This window comes from Periplaneta americana, chromosome 8 (genome assembly GCF_040183065.1).
Source record: "Periplaneta americana isolate PAMFEO1 chromosome 8, P.americana_PAMFEO1_priV1, whole genome shotgun sequence".
In the NCBI taxonomy this organism is placed as follows: domain Eukaryota; kingdom Metazoa; phylum Arthropoda; class Insecta; order Blattodea; family Blattidae; genus Periplaneta; species Periplaneta americana.
This window is the reverse complement of record NC_091124.1, coordinates 59771750-59793322: the sequence shown is the minus strand read 5'-3', so window position 1 is coordinate 59793322 and position 21573 is coordinate 59771750. Positions and strand designations below refer to the sequence as shown.

The 21573-nt window shown below is 35.4% G+C and overlaps 1 protein-coding gene across 2 annotated transcripts in view; it reads left to right on the top strand.

Annotated features, from left to right (window-relative positions):
* Positions 1 to 430: 430 nt before the first annotated feature.
* The window catches only part of LOC138704734 (autophagy-related protein 16-1-like), a 125808-nt gene continuing 104665 nt past the window's right edge, over positions 431 to 21573 (top strand). For both annotated transcript variants that reach the window (XM_069832902.1, XM_069832901.1), the window contains exon 1: positions 431 to 546. In XM_069832902.1, the coding sequence (XP_069689003.1) occupies positions 456 to 546 (91 nt within the window). In that variant the 5' untranslated portion in view covers positions 431 to 455. The remainder of the gene's footprint in view (positions 547 to 21573) is intronic.

Here is a 21573-nt window from a genome sequence, read left to right as displayed (position 1 = left end):
GTACATAAATAAATCTCTTAATTTATTTTCCAATTCCGTCTGTAATTTTCTTGCATTAATTTATTCTCCTATTAATTTCTTTTCTTCTTTCTTCTTTGTCCGTTTATTCCTTCGTTCATGTCTTTCTTAATCCCTTCGTTCGTTTCTCTTTCATTTCATCGTTCTTTCCTTCATTGCTTCGTTTGTACTTGTATTCATTCGTTATTTCATTCTTTAATTTCTTTGCTGGTTCTTTCTTTCCTTGTTTTCTACGTTCGTCTCTTGTTTTGCTCGTTTTTTGTTTCTTCGACCCTTCTTTTATCCTTTCTGTTGTTAGATATAATTGTTTTTTCATTACGGTAGGATTTTCACATTATGTCTGTTCTGAATGCGATTTTAATGTTCGATCTAACTTTGTTAACATAAATGCTAATTTTTGTTTGCAGCACACTCTGACCGGTCATTCTGGGAAGGTGATGGCAGCGAAGTTTCTGGGAGAACCGACGAAAGTTGTGTCCGGCAGCCACGATCGAACGCTCAAGATTTGGGATCTACGAAGTAAAGCATGTGAGTTCGACAGTTTCCTTATACTCAATGAAATTAGTTGCTGGAATAACATATAATATATATTCTTAGAATTGTATGCGTAGGCCTTCTTGACTTTAGTGGTCCGTAGTGGTATAGACCAGAAACTTCTGTGTTGTGTATGTGATGTTGCCAAACTACATACCTATTGAAAAAGTTGTTAGAAACCGGTGCCTATTGTTTTAGAAGCTTTATAGAATTGAGGAAAACGTTTTTTTTTACCAGAACTCAACTGAATATGGCCTATTTACATGTCCATAATTGATTTCCAAAAATTACTGTTATTTCTGCTACGTAGTTTTAAGCGGGGCCGAAATGGCAATCTTAATATTGTTTGCTACTTGGTTTGTTTACTATATTTTTATCGTTTGCTAGTTCATGTGTTTACAGATTTTCGTGCTAGTTCTTTCGTTCACTAATTTTTGTTGTTTGATAGTTCGTTTGTTTCCTAATTGTTATCGTATTCTTCTTGGTCTGTTTACTACTTTTGGTCGTAGTTTGTTAGTTTACTGATTTTTGTCGTTTGTTAATTCATTTGTTTACTAATTTTTGTTGTTCGTTACTCCCTTTTTTCGTTCTTTTGTTTATCATCATCATTATCATCATCATCAAATGCCCTTCGGATTAGGCCGTTGGGCCTGTTCCGTCTCCTGGATTCAGCTGGTCCCTCCAACGCTTCTTCGGTCTGCCGATGTTTCTCCTTCCTCTTGGTGTGTAGTTTAGCATATTTTGTGGTATTCTTTCTGGGGGCATTCTGATCACATGGTCGTACCAATTTCTTCTGTATGTATCTAAAATTGTAGTTATGTTTTGTATTTGTAATATGTTGTGAATGTCCTCGTTTCTTTGGTGATCAAGAAGTGTATAACCTGCTAGTGGCCTTAAGAGTCGCATCTCTGCTGCTTCTAGTCTTCTGATCTGCTGTGAGGTGAGTGTCCATGTTTCAGAACCATATAATAGTGTTGGTACGATTAGTGTTTTGTAAAGTTTTAAAACAGTCTCAGTTCTAACCTTCTTCAACAGTGTTCTTTTAGTAGTGCTTATGAGTTGCTGATATTTAGCCATTTTATTGTCAAAATCCTTAGGGGAAATGTGAGAGAGATTGCAACCTAAATAATCAAAAGAGTTAACTTGTTCTAATATTTGATTATCTACAACTATTTTTGATCTGATGGAATTTGACCCAGAGAATGCTAAAACCTTGAGTTTTTTTTGTTGAAATTTTCAAGTTATATGTTTTCGAAAGTTTTCCTAATTTGTATATTGCTCTTTGCATATTACCTTCCGAGTCGGCAACTACGATTTGGTCATCTGCAAACAGTAATGTTGTTTTGTTTATTCTTTCGTTAATTTGATCTCTCATTTCCTTCTTTCTTTCTTTCCTACGTTTGTTGGTTTTTTCTTTTGTTGGAGGATGATGATGATGATGATGATGATGATGATGATGATGATGATGATGGTGATGATGACGGTGATGATGATGAGAGTTATGCCTCTGGCTTGCTTTTCAGTTACACTATTGAACGGAGAAGAGTTGATGGTAAAAATACTTCGGATCAACTACGAATAAAAGCGCGGAGCTTGTCTGCAGGTCACATCTGTATTGTCCCTGTATCTATCAAGTTTATATCGCTCTTAGTGCCCTAGAATGTAACGTAGCGGAAACAATAGACAGGGTGTGATTGACATTTGATTGATCATTGCAGTAGGCCTCAATTAATAACACCCAGAGGTCAATAGACAAAGCACCCATCACTGTCAATAAAGCATTTACTGAAATGACAAGCAAAAAAGGACGACGTTGAAGTAGATAGATTGCACTAACCGCGCCAGATTTCCTTAGACTCCGTCCAGTTCGGAGCTACAGTTTTCCCGTTTCTGCGTCTCCGATTTGATTTCATTGCTGAACTCTAGCTTCATAGACGCATATGTAGGTGCTTTCGTATGCATTTACAGTACATTGAACTCAGCTTTGCTTCTGTTGATACTCTCTGTCTTCATTCTGGCATTGTATGGAGTAAAGAAGTTGTATTGCGAAGTTACAAAAAATGTTTTCGGGCTTTTCGCATATCGAAAAAAAGGGTTTTTGCATGATGAGTCTCCGTCTTCATACAGAGTTCAATCCGTTTTATATCATGGAGGTAGCTGTGGCGGACTGTGGTCCTTCCGCACTGTGACCATACAGTTCAATCCGTTGTGCATATGTTCCTCTTGATACAAGAACGGGGAAACCTCGACTAGGGAATTGCGACTCCAGAGATGTCAGAGATATATCTCAAGCATTCTTACAACGATTCACAGTTATACAAATAAACGTCGGATGAGACTCCGGGTCTCGCCCAAGACTCTCTCAATATTGTTCACTATTCCATGTAAATGACTTGTGTACAGAGAGAGTAATAGATCTGGCTGGCCGTTTTCATTTCGTAATGCAGCTGTGGCGAAAATGTGACTCGGGAGCACATTGTGGCTCGCAATGATAGCTATGCATTTCTCTTGCTTCCTACTCCCCCAACCCCCACCCTCTCACTCACTGGAATCAAACTCCGTTCCATTTGTATTTGTCTCTGACCTGCGAGTGGCGTATCATCGCAGTAACTCTCTCGAAACCATGTGCTTCTACAAAAACAGGATGTGAGGACGTATTTTTTTTTTTGCTGCCAATATGATGAGAATACTAAATGTATGATTTGTTCATAAGTGTTAAGAGAAAACGATTGTATAATATAAAACGGCGTTATACTACGTGTCACTCGTGATACATTAAAAGATGAAGTATTATTATTATTATTATTATTATTATTATTATTATTATCATCATCATCATCATCTCTGTATGTCGGTCCTTTTTCAGTAGATGTACGAATAATGAGGTTAGATCTTCAATTTAAACTCACAGATTTACAATGTGATGTTATGAAAGCTAGATGTAAGAACTTGACAAATGTTGAACTTTTCAAAATCGTTGCCAAAAAATAAATATCCGAAGCTTCGTTCTTTCGCTTGCTCCGTTGAAGCCATATTTGCTAGAACGTACGTTTGTGAAAAATTATTTTCAACAATGAAAATAGTAAAAAACCAAATTTAGATCACGACTGACAGACAAATACCTTCGTGATCAAATACGACTGGCAGTAGGCTTAAGTGACATAATTCCTGACGTACTAAACATTAGTTTGTAACCTTGTACTGTATAAAATTATATTTAAATACTTGATGTAAGGAAAATGAAAATCCGTTAATAAGTCAGACAGTTGCTTCACTTCCCCTTCGGATCTCCGCCTCCCTCCATAGGTGCTATGCACGTTACAGGTTACACAGTGGCTCGGCGCACGATCACATTTTCGTCACGGTTGTCGTAATGCAATAGTTCATATGATAAAGGATGGATAGAATAGAGAAAAATTCTCTCCGGCACCGGGACTCGAACCCGGGCTTGCAGCTCTACGTGCTGACGCTTTATCCACTAAGCCACATCGAATTCCAGTTCCGATGCCGTATCGAATGCTCTCAGTTTAAGTTCTACCTCAGTTTTCCCTTTGGTGGCCTACCCTCATGCACTGTGTCATAGAATATGTGATAGTGGTGCAATGTCCAACGCACTATGTATAGAGGTGCACAGATTACGAGTGACTAAGTGGCCGGGATCCGACGGGATGAGCGGCGTCTTGAATTACTAAGTGATTACTTACGCATATATTACATGAGGGTAGACCACCAAAGGGCAAACTGAGAGGTAGAAAATACCTTAAGGAGCTTGTGAAGAATAATAATTTTATATTGAGACGTTATCAGTTTCTAGCTTTTCGCACGGCTATCTAAATCTATCGTCCCGCGGTTTTCTTCAAATTGGTGTTTCTCCCACAATCAATCTTAGTTCAGTTCTTTAATTTTTTTCCGCAAATAAGGCAATTTTATTCTGAAGTATTTTACGAAAAAGAAAAATATTTTTTTCTCTCAGTAACTGACCCACGTTGCTGTAGTCCGTAATCTATCGCTCTACGGATGAAGCTCATAACATTTTCTTTGAAGTTAAAGCCGTTAAAACATGGAATGCTATGAGTACCGAGGTTTTAATTGTATAATTCCTTTGTTGGATAATACACAGCTTTGTTTCATTGGATAAAATATTTATATTGGGCTTGAAATATTTCCTTCGACTCAGGTTTCCCAAATAGATGAAATTCATTACCCAGTGGAGGCGTCGGTTTCCTTGCACATGCACGGAACTCTAATCAGCTTTGAGGATTAAGAAGAACCGTAAAAGCATAATACGAACAAATTTCCTGAATCTAATTTTGGCATTATCACAATGCTCACAAATGAGAAAAAAAAATGCTTCGGGCAGAAAAATCCCGGCTCGCACATGGAATACTGTCGCTTCTCTCAACATGGATTTAGACATGTTCAGAAGCCTTTATTTCCGTGTGAGGGAATTCATCTGTGAAGCTGTTAGCAGAGTACGAATTTTGTATAGTGATGCTGTTTTTTTTTATCATGTTCCTCACTAAATAGTATGAAGCGTATATAGAAAAAGTGATTCCCAAAATCTAATTCAACGTAACGCCTCCAATTACACTCATCAACAGTGATTTTGTTACATTAAAAATTTCCGCTGCTTCTTAGTAATTTCATGTGCTCATTTAAAAAATTAAGTCACAATTTTTCTATCATCCACTATTTTTTTTTTTGTAATTTTAGAAAAAATGATTTATTTTTATTGCTATACTAGCCGTACCCGTGCGCTCCGCTGCACCCATTAGAAATAAATATAAGGTAATTGCATAATTAAAATAGGACATTTGATCCAGGGAACATTCGTGTTTGATAGAAGGATAAATCGTTTATTATGTTACTTAATTTAAATTGTATTAAAAAATTAAAATTCGATCATTTTGATCCAGAGACCACTCTTTTGGTAAAAAAAAAAAAATATTTTAGGAAATACAGGAAACGAATGTACAGAATAGCCTATCAAGTTTTCTGTGCATAAGAAGCTATTTTAATCTTACCTGTCCTCGATTCACTCAGAAGTTACTGTAATAACATTATAGCATTATGTCCATCTAGAGAAACTACACTTTCCAATGGTGAATTAATAATTAATTATACAAATCGGATAATTTAGCTTCCGATATTACTTCATACAAACACAGAAACATTCTCTGTAGACTATGTTTCATAGCTTTCGATTGTTGTTGTCCAAGGCCCCTTATAGACGAAGTCATTTGTTTTATTTATTTCATTACACCGCCTTAGTTGGCGCTGTTATTGTAAAATTTTGCATAGAATAAAACGTATCGGAAATTATTTTTAAAGAAACTTTTGTTATGTAATATTTTTCATGAAAATTAATAATAAGGGAGATATTTCGATTTATTTAATTCAAGCCCCCTTATAACCTCCCTTTTTAATAAAATATTTTGAATGCCATATAGCCTAAATTCTAAGTTAAAATGAACTTAATTTATGTTCCAATTTTCAGCCATTATCGCGTAAAAAGGTAACACACAGATAGACAGACAGACAGACATACAAATAAAGAGTTTCAAAAAAGCGATTTTCGGTTTCAGGGTGGTTAATTATATATGTTAGGACCAATTACTTTTGGATACGTAGTGTATCGGGTAAATTACGAAATGATGATGATTAGCAGTGTTGCCAATACAAGTTCACGGAAAACCGCCAGGAAAGGATGAAATTTCCCTGAATTCTTATGCTATCAATGCAAAGAAATGCTTCTTTGCACTGTGAGAAGTTAAATAACAGCTAAACGTGTTTAATGAATATAAGGTTCAATACAACTGAGAATTAATACTAATTCTCACAGTCTTATGAGAAATAAAATTTATTTTTATGAATTATGACTTCACAGGCAACAGTGATCTAAGGTTATAGGTTAATTGTTAAAGCAATAAAATGATTTTTTTTTCCATTATCAAGTTAAGGACTGTATCTATATCTATACTAATAATAAATCTGTAGCCGAAATTTTTCTGGTAATTTTCGATTTTTAGCTGTTATTTAACTTCTCACAGTGCAAAGAAACATTTCTTTGCATTGATAGCATAAGAATTCAGGGAAATTTCATCCTTGGCTGGCGGTTTTCCGTGAACTTGTATTGGCAACACTGCTAATTATCGTCATCATTTCGTAATTTACCCGATACACTACGTATCTAAAATCTGGTAAAACTAGTGGATAATCCAATAATTTCGCAACATTAAAACTGGGGGTGTGTTGTACTAGTGTACAGCCTCAACGGTATATTCTACGTTGAAAATTAAAGCACATTAGATTGAAAACTACCTATTTCCAACAACGTTCCCTTTTTTCCATTTTTTGCTATGTGTACTAATAACGGAGTTTGTCTATGTCGCCGAACTTTTGAATCACTCTGTATGTTCCATCATTCAGGTAGTTTTGGCCTAGGCCTACTTATGAAACATCTCCTTTCTCTTCTTTCTTTCTATTGGAGCAAGAAAAATTATACCCGAATACCACGCAGATATTCACCATTTTAAAAGATAGACTATTAAGGGAACCAGGTAGTGATTAGAGGTCAAAAATCCGATTTCTTATTTTGTGTTTTAAGAAAGTACAAAACTTGCTCTTTAAAACAATATAAATTCTCTGGGAGGTATTTCTGGAGGTAAGCCCTTTAAATAACCTCTTTAAATTTGACTGTGCATGTAATTCATATATCCTTCTGTTTTTTAAATGCAGTTTTCCATAAGTTGACATTTTTCGAACTTAAGCGCATTTTTCTCTGAAACTACTGAATCAATTTACATAAAATTTTTACAGTGTTTTCTGCAGCTTGTGTACTACATAGTAGACCTACGGGTTTAAGAATATCGCAGACATAACACGAGAAAAAAATACATTTAAAAAAATTAAAAAAAATGTTAAATAAAGTTCAATATTTTTCTGTTTCACTAGGGGTGAAATGTTTAACTAAATTTTGCTTTAGTATTTACAATACGCATTACTATATAACTTAAAAAAATGCAAGGTACATGAGTGAAGATTGTCGAAAGTAATGTGCACCTGAAGAATGAGGTACATTTAACAAAGTGGGAAAACAGGTTATCAGTTAGGGCCTTTCTTTTGCACTTGGATACGAAACTAATTAGTTGTCTTTTATACCACTGAATTCAGAATGATTGATTGTATCACATGGCAATTTTTATTCCACTCTGAGCACTAAAAGCCTAGAAATATTGAACTAAATTTTTGTACTGAAATTTTTTTAATCGCACAGGCAACACTACCCAGTCCCCTTAATATTTCAGACTCCAATTAGCCTTACACCTTAAATAAATTTAAAAAAAGGCAGTAAATAGTTTCTGTTCACATGAAATACCATAGTGAAGCAAAATGGCTGACCGCGCATCAACACTGCACTATCTCGCCTTCACGAGAGTCAATGTTGTTACATAGAGTACTGCCGCTCTATCCTACTATATATATATGTGATCTTTCACTGACACTGCAAACCCAGCATTCTACAGTCTTCATTATTTTCCACCTTTCTCGTAGTCTCCGCCTACGATCGATAGTCTGTCTATATCTTAATGCTGTCTATCATCTGACGTCTTCTACCCCGAACTTCTCTCCGGTTCACCATTCCTTCCAGTGCATCCTTCAGCAAGCAGTTTCTACTAGCCAGTGACCCAGCCAGTTTGTTTTTCTCTTCGTCATCAGTTTCAGTATTATTCTTTTTTCACCCCCGATTTCTAGGACAGCTTCATTCCTGATTCTGTTTGTCCATTTTACACGCTCCATTCTTCTCCATATCCACATTTCATATGATTTTAGTGTACAAACAGTTACATTCTGATATTATTTTTCGGTTTTCTCAAGGTAATTTATTTTGAATTTAACTGCCTGGGAAAGATATTTATGTTCTGCAATACTGGAAAAAGTTCCAGTCAACGTGATGGGCCCAATACTGTTTTCTTCCGTAACATTGAGTTTAACATCAGTATATGAGTATATGGACCTGGATTCACATTTCCGTTGTGATTTCACCCGGATTCTCACCTTTATTGAAACATGCAAATCGTTCGACATTCGCTGATATTTCGACCACAATACTGGCAAATTCACCCAGCTGATTCAGCTGTGGTACAAAATAACTTATCATAACGTCGATAAGCAGGAGGATGGACGTTATTTCTGTTCTTTGTTACCTTTTAGCATGTAACGTTAATTTCAACAATCCAGTAAGTTATCCTTAATTGCTGCTAAACAATCTGGGTTACTGTTACTTTGAATAGTAGTCTTAAGGGGAGGCAGATTGAATATTTCAAAATCCACAAAATTTATCCGATTTGCTTGAAATTGATCATGGATACTAAGTATGTTATTAGTAATGGACATACCAAGTTTCAACTTTCTAAGTACAATAGTTCTGTAAATATTAATAATTTTATAAAACATTATATCGTTTGATATAAAATGCTCCATGCACCATATTGTAAGACATTTTCAATATTTCTTTTTATTTATATGTTCAGAGAAGGTATATAAATCATTATAAGTATTAGTTTATTATTGGAATAATATAGTAATAGAGTTATCTTGGTTTTAATTTCATACTTTTAAGGGCACAAAATCAAAAACTAACATCGGAATATCAAAATAAAGATAATAAAAATGAAAAAAAAAAATACAAATTTTCATTTTTCTTCAATTTTGTTCGAAAATTTCACCTCTGCCTCCTCTTAAAGTGGAAATGATACTAATATTTAAGGGGTTAGGTACAGCTTACAGCAGTAAATGTTTTGGAAATATTCAACATTTTTCCCTCCATTACTGTATTTTGTACAGCAATTAAAATTAGTATGTGTAAAACGCTGTCCTGCTGCTATATGAAAAAAATATTTTTACGATTAAAAAAAATTATATATATATATATATATATATATATATATATATATATATATATATTTTCAAAATTCAGAATGGTGGCAGTTCACTGTGCAGTGATGAAGCGTTTCGCTCATAATTCATAAACTTGTTAACTTTGTCGTATTCCCTCTATTTTATTTTATTGCTGAAACTCATGTTTACAGTAACATGCTCTTTCATTTACATTCCTTAATAAATATTTTTTTTTATTTTGTATTAGAAGAAAATATTGATATTTCACCATTTTTAAAATGAATTTATTTTTATCAGAAAATCTATCAAAGGTAGTGGAATGATCTTGCATCATATTTTAGATATGACAGGGATCTTTATCCCTTTAAGAGCGATTTTCGGAATAATTATACATGTTAACACCAATTATTTTTGGAAAAAGCGAAAAATACCAGAAAAATTTCGGTTACAGATTTATTATTAGTATAGATAATGTTGTAAAGACCGTTAATTTGTTCACGGCTGTCACACACTTTTAACTCTGATGAAACATTTTTGAGTCGGACGTTCTGCGTACGGATAATATAGCCCTGGCTCTGAAGCAGAATATGTGGCGCGTATAACCTATTTCCTAGCCATTCATTTAACTGTGCGACCTCTCTCTGCACTATTAATTCCAATTGGTGTGGGTACACAATATTGACAGGCGAGATTCTGCTGTATTGACGAACTATCAGGAACTGTGAAATGCAGATTACCACAGAATGAACTCGATGCCACGAAGCGTGTGTGTTCATCCGAATTTATTCACTTCTCTGCCCGCTGTGTGTGTGTTGTTTTGATTAAATGGGAAGTCTAGAGTGCAGCTTAATTCTTGGAGGAAGAAAGAAAGGAAAAAAGCCATTAAAACTACTGCCAGAGAAGGTATTTTAATTTAACTGCCCATCACCGCAGCTAGAATTTAAAATGGGCATGTAAAGTAAACTTCTTCTACTGCCAGTATAATTTCTTTTCTCTTCTCCGACATTAATACTCTTGCTCCTCGTTTCGTTTAGTTAACGCTCAGAAAGTTTCAGAGGTTTTGGGGTGCAACTACCTTGCCGAATCAAACGTGATGCTCGAACGTGCCGTGAGTTCTGTACGCACGGAAAGAATTATTCAGTGTTGAGAAGAATGTTGCTTCAGTTACAAGCACGGAATTCCCGCCGCAATTTTTTGTGCGAAACTATCTGGAGATATATATGTTGCCGGACAGTCTCTTGATCCCAGACTACATTTTATTAATCTTTGTGACTTTCCTCTACCTACTTGGTTACTTAACGACGCTGTATCAACTACTGGGTTACTTAGCGTCGATGGAATTGATGATAGCGAGATGGTATTTGGCGAGATGAAGCCGAGGATTCGCCATAGATTACCTGACATTCGCCTTACGCTTGGGGAAAACCTCAGAAAAACTCAACCGGGTAACCAGCTCAAGCGGGAATCGAACCCTCGCCGATGTGGAAAGAAAACTGAATAAATCCCAACAAATATATGGAACAATTCAGAAAAACGTAAGAAACAAAACAAGAAAATTAACCTAACCTATTGATTTTCCATCTCAAAAATTGTTTTTAGACTTTAATGTACTTAACATAAGACAAATTTATTATATTGTATTAATAAAATTCATACATAAAAATCGAAATAATTTTGAATTGTATTCTCATAGATATGAAACAAAAGGTATCAATTCTTTAAGATTGTTTGAACCAAAATGCAACCCTGTTACAGTGTTTAATCATAGTAGTAATTTAGGTCCAAGAATATATAACAAATTTATATTTAAATATCCTAATCTTGCCAATTCTAATAGTTTTAATATTAAATTTAAAAAGTTATGTATGGATTTTATAAAAATTGAAAAATTGTAAATATAAATTTATATATTCTAATTGCATAGTAGATATAAGACAAATTGTATTATATACTTATTAATTTCAATTCAGGAATCCGCCCCTGAGCACGAGTTCTACTCTTTCAGGGGCGAGCTAATGTTTTTCTGTATATATTATATGTTATGTTACAATTATTATCAAAATAAATAAATAAATTCATTAATTAAAGTTCTACAAGACAATGGCAGTTATATACTTACATAGGGAGCAGCAACTTGGACCTTAAGATCAATAAGTGCAAGATTGAGTCTGTGTTTTCTGAAATCGGTCGCCGGATTCCTCCTAAACGAGCAAGAAGAAATCAGACATCGAGACAAATATTTAATCTAAACGAAAAAGTTGAACAAATTAAAAACAACCGGTCACAGCATCTGGAAAGGATGAAAGACGATCGGATTCCAAAAAATAATGTTAAAATATAAACCGATAGGACGAGGAAACTTGGGAAGGCCGAGACTCTAATAGATAGATCAAGACTAGAACCGCAGAAGTTATTACAAATTTCTATGAACAGGAACAGACCAACCGGCTCATACAGTGATGTTGATGATAATGATGATGATATATTGAAGGGGTAACTTAGGAACAAAATAAACATCCTTTCCCTAGTAGTGTGGACCAGGCGCTGCCCGAAGTGGACTTAGACAAATTCACGCTACAGGACATAGCCATTTTTTTGTGTATACATCTTAATCATACCTTGACCGTATGGGAACTTTCAACAGCTCAAATGTCTCGCTCATATGATCAGCGTGTCTTATCACCACCACTTGAGACTACACTGGACAAACAAAAAGGAAGGGACATATCAAATGCCTGTAGGAGGAACCCTAGATCATATATGTAACAGATAAGTGGGCCTTATAGACTTTGACGTTAACAACTTTTGTCAGGTTGACTACGTTGCCATCTAGTTGTTACATAAGGAGTCACGTCATAATTCTCATACTGCCATCTCGTGTTCGTTTACGGCGGACGGGTGGCGATCCTGGCGGTTGTTCTCTTCAAAGTGCAAACGATTTTAACATAGCAATGAGTTATTTGTTACATATATGATCTAGGGAGGAACTTAATCTTCATTTTATATCGATTATCGAATCTGTGTCAGTTGGTTAGTGGAGGAATCGAACCCTGGTCGGTTTACACTGCCACCTGAGGTCAAGAAGAGGACTCTTCGACACTTATTCTGAGTGGAAGGACACATTTAGGATTCTCACGTTTGAAGTGATTATTCGAATGAAAGGGACGTTTGGCACTGTAAATCAATCTCCTCTCCTTTCTCTGTCTTGCTGCTGGTGGCGCATATCAGAGTAGAAAATCTACCTTATGTGTCCCGCTTGAGGTCTGCTTTCGGACAGTACTTTGTATTCTGGGAGACCTCTCCCATTCTCAATAAGATTTCCGATTTCCGCTTGAAAGGTCGCAGAACACTTTGAGATTCCCGACATGATTCAGTGGGCTAACGGAATTGAACACGTCTGGTCATCGAAATTAAACTCGTTCTCTTGTATGTAAGGGTTATTTTGATACGCTGTCTTACAAGCTGGCTTCACTTGCAATTCCAATTCCAACACAACTATCTCTGCTTCACAACCAGTCGAGTCAGCACCGGATTTTCTTCTTGTGCAATGTCTTTATATACTCTTAAACTTTCGTAGCAGCTTAACTTTTGTGTGATATGCAGCAATATGGCATTAAATATGGTCAATTTCCATTTTTTTTTCATAAAACTATTGCCTTCAGAGGTAAATAACCATTTACTAGTGAGTCTGCAGTCAAAAGTTTATTTTAGAACAACTTAAAACTCTGATATATTTGAGATGTATTTCCTACGAAAATAGAAAAAAAAAACATCGAATTCCAATCGTAATCCATTTCGAAAATGTGTGGAAATCTGATGTTAAGAAAGTCAACTAGATAAGTTACATACATACTTTATTTAAATTATTCATATGTTGTTCTCTAAATATGTAGATATGTAACTAATGTATGTAGAGATTTAATGTTATTTCAAGTTATATATCCTTACAGAGATGTGTAACTTAGCCTTGATTACCTATTTTTAGGAGCAACTTGTAATTTGCGTAAGTAGTAGGTAATGTAGTTGTAGCCTCCTAGAACTGTTCGTGCACATGGCCGATAGTCCACCGGTGTATATACACACCTTTGTTTATATGACCGTCTGATCATACCACGCAACCAACATCTAGTATGCTAGTCTAGGGTAAATGTACCATTAACCTTACGTCCATGGGACCGAAACCGCCAGGTCTGGTTATGAGTTAATCACATTTTAGTGTAATTTATAATACAGTAGTTGTATTATTGTTCAGGATTGTTTATTTCCAGACAGATCACAGAAACTTAGATTTGAAACCTCAAGCTTATTATGTTCATAAATAGTGTCAAGGTTTCGTATAGAATTGCGGAACTTACTGGAAAAAATATGAAGCCATTTAGTGAAGGAGAATTGATCAAAGACTGCTTCATAACATCAGCTGAGGAAGTATGCCCTAATTTAGTAGATATTTTGAAATCGGTAAGTCATTCGCGAAAATCAATTAAAGGAAAAAATAAAATCACTATGTCATTTTTCTCTTTCCCTGGACGAAGAAACATTTTCAGAACGGAACTACATTGAGAATGACTATCGCAGGATATTGAGTGACTGTAACTTAGTCTATCTTCTGAGACTATGCACTTCTTTTGAAACAAATATTGATGATCTGGTTGAACGTAAATCATGTCATAAAAGTCAACCAAAGAAGGTCATGCTAGATAAAAAACAGAGGCAAAAGTGTATTTTCATAAATCAAGAATGACATTGCAATCCGTAGATCCGCCACTGAAAGAAAGGAATAATTAGTGGAGACGTTATTAAACATAAAGCGTGCACTAACTGGCATTCTCTTGCAGCGAGTAAGAGGAAGTGAGTACATCCTCCCCTCTTCTGACAGTGTTTGGGCGCCCATGTGGTAGAGCCATTGCAATATAAACAAAAGTAGGAAATATTATTGATGCTACTAATTCGATTTTCGAACCTTCATTAGTTAAATAAGCGCATAGGACTAAAATTGTACAGAATTTCTGCAAAACCAAGTTTTGTATAGTCCGAGAGTCCAATTAATACCCAGGCAGAAGGCTCTGTTTTATATATATTTTTTTCACACATTATTACTTGTATTGTCAAGCGGTGTTGTCACATTTTCGTTCCAAAGACAATTCCTGGTTACAAATTATTTTTATACAGACATCAGTAGGTTACATTGATTTCCACGACCACTATCAACAGTGAATACATTTTAAGCTATAAGATTACTTTTAATTAAAATTGAAATTAAAGTTGCTAACTTTTTTGTCGTTATCATTCAACTGCAGATACGACAACATTGGTTTTTACTCCACGTGCAGTAGATTTGAGAACGTCTATTACAGTTGCTAACGCTTCATTGGTAGACATAATTATGTTACCGCTTTTTGTGACTGAAGTGGTATCTGAGAAGTTCTAATCAACAAACAATCTCTTATCTTATATCTTCAAAAGAAAGCACCCTGGGTAATACCGCCTGGGTAATATATGGACACTCGAACTCCATATGAAAGCGGCGTCTAGATAATCAGAGAACGCAGGGAACGATAGCTATAGAAATGAATTTTATACGTGTATTAGTAGATTATACAATTAAAGAAAAATATAAGGCCCCCCCCCTGGCGTAGCTTAGGCAGCAGATGCGTTTGCCAGCTGATCCCGAGCTGCATTCGGACGTGTGTTCGATTACCGCTCGGGATGATTACCTGGTTGGTGTTTTTCCGAGGTTTTCTCCAACCGTATAGCGCGTATGGACAAATAGCATTTCACTATCAATTCCACCAGTGCTAAATGAATCAGCGGTTGATACAGCGTCGTTAAGTAATCGATTAAAATACATTTTGAATTAACTTCCAGTTACAGCAGCCACCACTGCTTTAAGACAGTATAGACAGAAAAGGACAAACCACGGCAGAAGAATTCCTCACTCCAGCCAGTCGAAACAAATTTTCGAATCATAGACTGGGAGAGTGAAACCCTTTGGGATGACCTTTGGAAGCATGGCAGTGATACGAGTGTATGAACTGGATGATGGTAGTGATTTTTTTTTTATTATTGTGCTCTTTGGTCTATTGCACTGTGTCAAATATTGGTTGATCTATTTCGCAGCTTGGCACTTTACAACCAGTCACTGACTGTTCTAACCTTATCCTGGCTTAATTGATACCAATTCAGTTTGTGAATCGCGTAAAGTTAATTCTTAAAAAGAGTAAATATAAAAACATGAAAATTAAAAGTGTAAATTTCAGTACTTGAGACTCTTCAAATGCGCTGTTGACAATATGGGTAATTAGTGAAGAGAATATTCGAAAATAGGTATATATTCATAGTAATGCTTTTAAGTTAGAATAACATTATGTCTACGGCAATACAACACATTATTTTCTGTTTATGAATGGCAATAACAGTGGCGGCAACTTAGAAGAGAACGAGAACATTTAGACGTTGCTTGAACAATTTAACCATCATTCATATCAGTGTCTCCGATTGAGATTCTGGCTGATATGTACATTTGTTATCAGGCAGTACATCTCACTTGACGATATGTGTCAGAGGAAGAACAATTTCTTTCATATGCATCTGACATCTGGTTAGTGTAATATGTAGCTAGTGGGCGATGTATGCAATGGAGGAGGAAAGGAATTGGCCACCCTACTCCATTATCTCCTGGCCTAGTTGCCTCATAAGTGGTGTCGTGGTGGTATCACTTCTGAGGTTCAGACACTGTCTTCGGACAGTTGACTAAACAACATAATTTGACTGTAATTATGTTTGTATTTGCCGCCTTTGCTTATCTTACAATGTAAATGAATTAATTAGTCATTAACGTTTTCGGTACGTAACATGTACCATCTTCAGATGTTTGTATGTGATTCTAATTGTAAACCAAGCCTGTGGGTGCATGTATTTGGACATAAATGGTCAATGGTTTTGCTGTACGATGTTGGTGAAGTGTTGTCATAATACACAAATGATCACCTTAATTCTTATATACTGATTGGTACCACACTCTATCAAACTTGAATTAAAACTTGAATTAAAATAAATAAATTAAAATGTCATTATTTAAAAACACTATATAAAGCACTGTTTAAAACATTTTTAAAACTATTTGAAGCACTTAGTTTTTACATCACTATGTGAAGTATGTGGTCACTTATTGCGTGGAATTTGCTGGTTTGCAGTTAAATGAGGCACTTGTGGTGATCTTGTTTAGCGTGAGTTGGACGCGATGTCGTGGCATGACTATGTTTTCTGAAGTGATGTTGAGATACTTCTGTTAAGTTGATGGCTTATGTAATATTATAACAAAGTGAAGATTGTCAGGTCCGTGGCTTTAGTATCGCCTGGCGTGTCTGTAATAATATGATTGAATATTAATTTATGCAATTGGGAATGTTTGTATTTAAATTAGAAAATCTTTTGCTGGTATTAATATGGTTAAATGCTTGGGTAATGCCTATTATATAAAAAAATAACTTACAGTTTTGGCGTGTATTGGTCTGCTCGTGCTTGATGCTAGGCTGATACTAGAGCTATGGACTTGCTCACAGTATTTTAGTTAGTTATATTATCTGTTTCCGGAAGTAGAGGGGGTGTCTGTAAAATCTGTGTGTGTGATTGTTTTGGCGGGAATAGTTTGAATAAATTGAAGAGTGGGTTATTTATGTTGGCTATTTGTTCGTTTAGTAGGGGTTTTCCTGAATTGTGTTCTTTTATAATATGGAATTGTTCCGCCGTTTCTATTGTAGGCATTTAACCATATTAATACCAGCAAAAGATTTTCTAATTTAAATACAAACATTCCCAATTGCATAAATTAATATTCAATCATATTATTACAGACACGCCAGGCGATACTAAAGCCACGGACCTGACAATCTTCACTTTGTTATAATATTACATAAGCCATCAACTTAACAGAAGTATCTCAACATCACTTCAGAAAACATAGTCATGCCACGACATCGCGTCCAACTCAACGCTAAACAAGATCACCACAAGTGCCTCATTTAACTGCAAACCAGCAAATTCCACGCAATAAGTGACCACATACTTCACATAGTGATGTAAAAACTAAGTGCTTCAAATAGTTTTAAAAATGTTTTAAACAGTGCTTTATATAGTGTTTTTAAATAATGACATTTTAATTTATTTATTTTAATTCAAGTTTTAATTCAAGTTTGATAGAGTGTGGTACCAATCAGTATATAAGAATTAAGGTGATCATTTGTGTATTATGACAACACTTCACCAACATCGTACAGCAAAACCATTGACCATTTATGTCCAAATACATGCACCCACAGGCTTGGTTTACAATTAGAATCACATACAAACATCTGAAGATGGTACATGTTACGTACCGAAAACGTTAATGACTAATTAATTCATTTACATTGTAAGATAAGCAAAGGCGGCAAATACAAACATAATTACAGTCAAATTGTGACAGCTTATCGGTATATCTTCAACATGATAAACAACATAAACATCATAGTGGACCTATGGATTGTTTCAAAGACACAGGGAAACCATCTTCCCATCTTCTCTTAAGACGATCGACATATCTACTTCCGAAGAATCTCTACAGTAGTATCGGGTTAGTGATTCATTCATTGCCCATCCGGAAGAAGTGATCACGCCAGTTTTATTTATTCTCCATTACCTTCTCATTTATGTTAAAAATATTTAGTTAATTTCTAATTATGAGGTTTCTTATTTCGTCTCGTCGATTGTAGGCTGCTACATAGCCTAATTATGCTAGAAATCTCATTTCTGCAGACTCGATCTTTCTTTAATCCGATGTATTCAGTGCCCAATTTTCTGAACCATACAATAAAGTAGGAACAGCCATAACCTTATAACATTAAAGAAAATGTACCGTTCCTCGCTTTATTACGTTAGAAATGTACTTGAATTTTACCAATTTATTTTGTAACTGACCAGTCATCTCTCTCATGACAAATAGATAGATAGATAGATAGATAGATAGATAGATAGATAGATAGATAGATAGATAGATAGATAGATAGATAGATAGATAGATGGATGGATGGATGGATGGATGGATGGATGGATGGATGGATGGATGGATGGATGGATGGATGGATGGATGGATGGATGGATGGATGGATGGATGGATGGATGGATGGATGGATGGATGGATGGATGGATGGATGGATGGATGGATGGATGGATGGATGGATGGATGGATGGATGGATGGATGGATGGATGGATGGATGGATGGATGGATGGATGGATGGATGGATGGATGGATGGATGGATGGATGGATGGATGGATGGATGGATGGATGGATGGATGGATGGATGGATGGAGTGACTAAGTGAGTGAGTGAGTAAGTAAATAAATAAATAAATAACATTTGAAATTTAAAATTTATAATTAAAATGTTAAAATCTAAAATTTTATAAATAAAAATTTAAAATTAAATTAAATTAATTAAATTAAAATAAATTAAATTTCAGTAAATTAAATTTAAATAAATAAATAAGTTAATGTCGCATTCCAGTTACTTAAAACTAGCTAAGGGAAAGAAAACCGCGATAGAAAAACCCTGGGTCTTTCAAGCTCGAAGGTTTTGCGATAGGCTGGTAAGCCCCTGTAAAAAATAATACTACTGAGATTTCACACAGGATGGAGACCCGATTTGATTAACAATTTAATCCAAAATTTTATTTTAACCCACCCAATTTGACATATTTAGGTAGGACCTGTATTGTTTTACATTATTTTTTGAACTATGTTGAATTAGTTTCTCGGATTAATTATACACTTATTTAATTATATCTATAGTTTTGTCAAGGAATTAGCCGAAAAGGATTCAGTTGTACTCCGTTTTGTATGTCGTGTTATAAATATTTTAGAAATACGCATACGTTATTTCCTCTGGTGTACAGGCCTACCTGCATTATATTGTCTGCTTAACAAGCAACAAGCAGATTCATAAATACAGTATTACAGTGCAGTGAAAGTCAGACTGGTTATTAGTATCGTTTGCAGCGTAATTGTGTTGTTTTTCCACTCCAATAAGTTTTTGTTGTAAAATTTCACGCACCTGGTGTATTATGAGAAGTATCCAAACCTAAAGAATTAAACGCCATAAAACAATACATGTACAGTGTAAGAAAGACATAGATCAAGTTATGGTATTATAAGAGAAACTGGTCCAGTTCATGAGGAAAATTTGTATTACTTCTTGTCCGATGGCATCGATTCTTGCACAATCTCTTTTTGTAGATTCTGAGACTTCAATTACAAAAATAATTTTATCGTAATTTACTGTTTTGTGCAATGGCAGGACCATTAACTTGCCACTGTTCACCACGACTCTACGAGCGTGGCTCATAGATGTAGCTAATGCCGAAAAGCGTAGACCACTTAGTTCATCAGATACTATGCAGAGTGCACCATAGGTAGTGGGTCTTCGTGTCACTCGTAATTAATGTTGATGATTGAGAATTGAGACAGGGAAATAAAAAACTCCCTAACTCCAATAAACCAAATTTTACAGGAGAGAAAAAAAAACTTATTATTTCTCTTACTAACTTTAAATATTATACATTTATCTATTAGTATTGTGTAAAACTATATTCTTTATCAATTAAATACTTCAAAACCTAAATTTTTACATTATCTTACGCTATAATTTGAAATAAACCCTGCTGGAGTTAGTGGTTTTCTGACTCCACAGTGCATGAATTCAGAAAAGAAAAGAAAAGAAAATATGAGCCATGTGAAGAAAAAAAGATAAGAATATCATAATTCCCTTATGAAACATTGGAAACGAGAAAATGGAAGTTTATTATTAAGATTAACATTGCTACATTTTTTAAATTTCAAATATATGAGACAGAAAATCACAAATTACCATAAAGCAAATCAAAATACACAAATAAAACCACAAACAATATTAAAATGTTAACACAGTCTCGTTCATGTTACAGATTGTTTTTTTTTCTCTCACTCTCATGTTCTTCCTGTGCATCTAGATTCTAGATTATTACTGACCGCAAACAAGTTTGGTAATTCATCCTACTTTCCTCGGAAATAAACTGCATTAAATTTTGCAAGTCCTTTTGCTTTCTTCTTTCAATGGCAATGCTGAATTGTACTTTAGTTGACTGAGGAATGATGCATCTGTATTGGTTTCTGGAAGTTAATCGACTCGATATTGTGCCTTTAATAGTCTTACTTACATGGATTTCATAGATTTTTGTGACATTCTGAATACCGTATCGTATCACTTTACTCAGCTGGTTGAGCGATAGTGTTGCCACCTACCGGGAAATTAAGCTTGGAATACAAAAACTCTCTTATTCCATGGAGTAAGTGGAGTTCTGACTTCCACGAGTTTTAAAACAGCCCCCAGAATGCAGATGAATGTCGATATTAGTGTATTCTTGCCTTCCACGCATGGGGCACAAACTAAAATGCATCATCCAGTGCATAACTCAATTTTGTCAAAAATTGGAGTTTGTGGGTTTTTGATCTCCCTGTCTCAATTCTTGGAATATCTCAAGAGATCCGGTGATCCCTGAGAAAACCCCTGTGTTGCCTGGACCACGAGCTTGCCCAACAAATGATAAATTCAGGTTGGATCTGCCGGGATTTGAACCCGGCCCCCTGGCTTATAAGCCCCGCGTGTAATTTATGTTTGTCTTTCAACATCTAAACGTCACCTACTCATCGAGTTGTGTGAGATATCTCGAGCTGCTGCAAGAGCCATTCGCTGCTCGTTTCATCCAAGTTTTTATGTTTACACGGTCTCTCTTCTTGGTTGAATAGAGTATAGACTGAAATTGCCACACGAATGAATATTTGACTGCGGTATATTCCCAAGCGACTCGATGCTCATTCCGAACGTAATCTGAATCCGTTCAATAGTTGAGCAAGCAGACTTGACCGTTCCCACAAGCTTCGGTTTTGTGCACACTTGCATCGATACGGGCGGTGCTGGTGCTGTGTGTGACGGATTGAGAATTGCTAAGCAGAGCGTCGGCGGCCGTCCACAACTGCAACTGAATTTTGGAAGACAGCTCTACACGCGCTTTAATCAAATATACATGCTGTACCGGGTCCATCATTT